Source organism: Cydia fagiglandana, chromosome Z (assembly GCF_963556715.1).
Source record: "Cydia fagiglandana chromosome Z, ilCydFagi1.1, whole genome shotgun sequence".
Taxonomy (NCBI): Eukaryota; Metazoa; Arthropoda; class Insecta; order Lepidoptera; family Tortricidae; genus Cydia; species Cydia fagiglandana.
In genome coordinates, this window is record NC_085959.1 from 14,402,089 (window position 1) to 14,407,047 (window position 4,959).

General features: G+C 35.2%; 1 protein-coding gene across 2 annotated transcripts in view; it reads left to right on the top strand.

The window, feature by feature from the left end:
• The first annotated feature begins 502 nt into the window (after positions 1–502).
• Positions 503–4,959, top strand: part of LOC134678927 (peptidyl-prolyl cis-trans isomerase Fkbp12-like) — a 207,818-nt gene continuing 203,361 nt past the window's right edge. Inside the window, exons 1-3 of one of the 2 annotated variants that reach the window (XM_063537684.1) lie at positions 503–650; positions 720–880; positions 2,295–2,422. In XM_063537684.1, the coding sequence (XP_063393754.1) occupies positions 614–650; positions 720–880; positions 2,295–2,422 (326 nt within the window). In that variant the 5' untranslated portion in view covers positions 503–613. Of the gene's footprint in view, positions 651–719; positions 881–2,294; positions 2,976–4,959 lie in introns of those variants that run through there. The other variant, XM_063537683.1, reaches the window with a different exon arrangement.

The window sequence follows — 4,959 nt, forward strand, 5'->3', positions numbered from 1 at the left end:
GTATATGTGTGCTCTTTTAGGGATGTGAAAAGTCGATTTTAATCATGTTATATATCGATAAACGCTACACAGCGGAACGAAATGGCGATTAATTGAAGCTCCAATATCTTCGTTAAACATAAACATAATTGAAATGCTAATGGATAATGAATATATTATAATGTAATAAAATAATTCAATTATTGAGGACCACCTATTTTAATAGGTATTTATGTATTTTAATTAAATATCTGAACTTTCCCTTGGTTCTCTCCTGGGGCGTGACTACAAAATTGTGATCTGATAACCACAATAAAGAAAAAAAGCGTTTTTGTTCATTTTAGGTATAGTTAAACCTTTGAAGTAAAATTAAAATTGCAAGAAATGTCGGTAGTTTATCGATATGACTTTATCGACATGGCTACAGCAAAGTGGGTCGCTTTGTTAATCGTACACTAAACAAAAAGTGGTCCCACTGACAGCTCGCTTGGAAGGCATCTGTATATATTCTTATATCTATGGTTAGAACTGTCACAGTCTGCTGTCAGTATGTCATGAGATCATAACAAAACAATTCGCTCAATTTTTATAAAATTAAACAGAGTGTATGCTTTTTTATTACTAATTGTTTGCGATGGGCGTCGATATTGAAGTTCTTAGTCCTGGAAACGGTATTTATACTTTTCCTTGCTATTCATTACTATACCACTTACATTATTAACCCTTCCTAAACATTCCAGGATCTACATATCCTAAGCCGGGTCAAACAGTAGTGGTTCATTACACGGGCACCTTAGCTGATGGAAAGCAGTTCGACTGTTCTAGAGAGCGTGGGCAACCTTTTAAGTTTACGCTCGGCAAAGGAGATGTAATCAAGGGATGGGACAGAGGTATACCAAAGGTAAGATAAATCATTCTTAACCCTTCAGGTGGTATAGGTACAATTTTTAAGTTGTTGGAATAATACTTTATTTCTTTAATTAATTTGACTGTTTCCCGGCATTTAGCCACTATGGGTTAAGATTACATAAAACCTGGTTCCACGGCAATGATATGGTGACGATAAAGTCAATTTAAGAGACCTCTCGCTCTAACAAAGCTATTACAATGGTGGTTTTGTAAGTTTTGGCCTTATTTTCTTGTTTAACTTTGTAATCTATTGGGTTTGACTTCTAAGAAATGTAATATGATAGTTGTGTACTCAATATTATTACCTATCCATTCATTCTTAGTTGATCAAGACTATCAAGAGTTAGTAGTGAACTATAAATAAGCAAATACTTCACTGATTTGAAAAGTTTGATTCATTTGGCTGGCTCATCAAATCATGAGTGGGAAAGAGCAAGCAAGTAACACTGAGATAGATGAGTTAAAGAGTGAGTGAGTTCAATCAAAATATATGTATTTTATTTAAATCGCTCACTCATGAATGACACATGTCTATAGTGAACTATACCATTAGTTAGAGGCTCACAGCAAACTCATCCATTCTGAGTTCATAGCTGATAGCCTTTTGGGCTTTGGCAACTGGAGCATACATCGAGGGCAGGTGTAGGTTGCATAATAGACAAGTGGAATAATCGTCACAAGCCTGAATTAAGATTTTATACATATCCAATATAGACATTGTTGTTTAGAAACCAGTTTTATAAACAATATTTCGTAATGAGTACTATACATTTTCTGAGAAATTATAAATAAATAAATAAATATTATAGGACATTCTTACACAGATTGACTAAGTCCCACAGTAAGCTCAAGAAGGCTTGTATTGTGGGTACTCAGAAAACTATATATATAATATACAAATTACAAATACTTAAATACATAGAAAACACCCATGACTCAGGAACAAATATCTGTATCATTATACAAATAAATGCCCTTACTGGGATTCGAACCCAGGACCATCGGCTTCGCAGGCAGGGTCACTACCCACTAGGCCAGACCGGTCGAAAATATGTTTACCAACACTATTTATATTTTTTTTTATAGTGGATACAAAGGATATGGTGGGACAACTTGGACGCATTTTATCTGGAGTAGTGGGATGGACAGGATTGAGTGGAGAAAAGGAGGAGAGGCCTTTGCCTTATAATCTTTCTCCCTCTCTCTTTAGCCTTTTTCTACCCTTCGGGTGTAGGCCTCCTTCATTTTATGCCATTTGTCATGTTCTTGTGCAACCTGGAGCCACTTCTTCCCCGCAGTCCTTTTGATGTCGTCGTCCCAACGCATCTTGGGTCTACTTTGAGGACGCTCTTCCCCCCATGGTCGCCACTCCCTTAAAATATTTATTTATTTATTGTTTGTTACAGATGTCAGTAGGTGAGAGGGCCCGATTAATCTGCTCGCCTGACTACGGCTATGGTTCTAGAGGCCACCCAGGGGTTATCCCATCTAATGCCACTTTAGTTTTTGACGTTGAATTGCTTCATGTCGAATAGTAATCATATGTTTATAAAGTTAAGTTTCTCTATTCTAATTGTTGGTAGCCAAGGCTTTGTTGATTAGTCTTCATAACAGTTTGAAACAAATGTTTTATTGAACATTTTAAGTTTCATTCTATTGACAAAAATACTTTGTTAGGTCGAATCCACTTTCTTGCTGCATAATAATATTTTAACAATATTGGGGATGAATTATGGTGAACAAGTTTTTATTTTTATTAAATTCATGTATGTATATATAGTTTGCCTGACAGCTGGTACAGTGACTTGATGTTTTCATACCAAAAGTATTAAAGGGATTAAGAGGTATGTGGATTTTATATCTCATATTAATGTTATACTTGCACAATTTTAGTGACTTAATTCATGGCTGTTTGCATTTACTTGATACTATATATCTTTGGTTATTGTTTTACTTAGAAATAGCATTTAATGATGTATAGAATAATGGTTAATGTATGAATCTTTTACTTCTTCTCATGCGAAAATACTCATAATATTATTTAAATCACCATTATTAAATAAACACGTTATATTACATTAAAATCCGAACATTATTCAACTTTCCCTTGTTGTCCATTGGTGTTTGTGAATAGATTTAGATGAAATTATGTATTTGAGAACAGTCTCAAACTATCGCCATACATAATTTCATCTAAATCTGTTCAACAATTTATGCATGAAGACGTAACAGACAGAGTTGCATACTTACGCATTTATAATATTATTAGGAAATACAAGCAAAATCAAAAGAATTATCAATTATATAAAATTTTAGATGGCAAAACAATAGGTACATATTATATTATACATAAGTACTTGGATTTCCTTCATATGAGGCCCCACTAAAATCATCCAAAAATGATCCTTCGAATGACCCCGTTTCCTCCTACGTCATGCTACCACCATTTGGTGTCCTGCCCCCCCTCCTAATTTGAAATGACGTAATTTATGAATAGCCCCTAAGAAGAAAGTGCATTATCGTTTCTCCATATATATAAACATAGTTCCCATTTTCCCCTCTGGATATAGAGATTGTGGAAAATACTTTTTACTCGTACTAACCATAGCTATGCCCCTTAGAAGAAGACTTACCCTTTCGATGTTTTAATTATTATAAGAATTAGGAACGAAAAAAAGTGGTCGTCTGCTTTCCACTTAAGGCATAGAACAAAATATAGGTGTATTCCCATTTGTGCACCTTGCTCGATTTTTACCCTCCCCTGTCACGGGGCTAGGGCTGCGAGCGTCGATACGCTACAACGACCGCTTACCACCGCGCGGGCATATCGGATAATGAGGACCTACTATATATATCAGTTTTTTTTAATTATTTTTATGCGTTTTAGAATGTTACGTGTGAGATTGAATAAGAGAAGCCCACATGAAAAACCTGAAATGGATTCTCATTGAAGATTTATGAACCGACTATACTATACTACTATCCCGTTCCAACATCACTTGGGGTGCGCTACGTGCGCATTGTTGCCGTCTATTTTATCACGTAAGTCTTTTGACTAATTATAAGCCTTACCTAAATATCTTGCAATGTATGTTTGTACCAATAGGGTATTTTCCTACTAGTCAAATCAGTTACTTTTTTAGAACTGTCAAAACTATTTGCTAATATGGAATTTATAGCTGGCCAAGCAAATCTTGTCAGTAAAAAAAGGCGCGAAATTCAAATTTTCTATGGGACGATATCCCTTCGCGCCTACATTTTTTCAAATTTGCCGCCTTTATCTACTGACAAAATCTGCTTGACCAAGTATATATGAAACATTACATCGTGACGTCACGGTCAACTCACCTACTTTTTATATTTCTATCCGATTTATTAAATAGAACTTGTGTTTAAAAATAACTTCTATCTGTGTTTTTCTAATAATTATCTGGTGGTTTATTTCATGCATGGTGTAATAGTTATTTGTTTTACAAGGGGGCAAAGTTGTTGTTTAACCGCTTGTGCTAATATTGATACCCGAGCAAGCGAAAGATTCCAAAATTGAACCACGAGCGTAGCGAGTGGTTTGAAAAAAGGAATCTTGAGCGTTGCGAGGGTTTCAAAGCACGAGGGTTAAACAAAATTTGCCCCCGAGTGAAACACAAAATTTTTCACCACACCAACCCGAAGCAAATATTAAATGTAAAATATCAAACAGAATCAAACCAAATCAAATCCAAATGAATGTTATTAAATATTTATCATCCAAAATCATCATTTAAAAGTCAATTCTACCAGTACACATAAGAAAACAACTCAAAATTTGCATTTGATTACTTTGCCTCACATGTGGATAAAATGCAACTTTGCTATTCATTTTCGAAGTGCAATGTAAGCCTTTCCGAGCTGGTGTGGTGAAAAACAATTTATTTCAAATACAGTATAATACCCTATTGTAGCTACCATATGCGTTTGGTCGGATCAGAACTTGCAAGTTAAATTAGACCCACTTCTTGCCTTCTCGGCGACGGCTATAAATGCCAGTGTGCCTAGGTTCCAACTAGAGGTGAGGAGGGTGGAATAAATTGA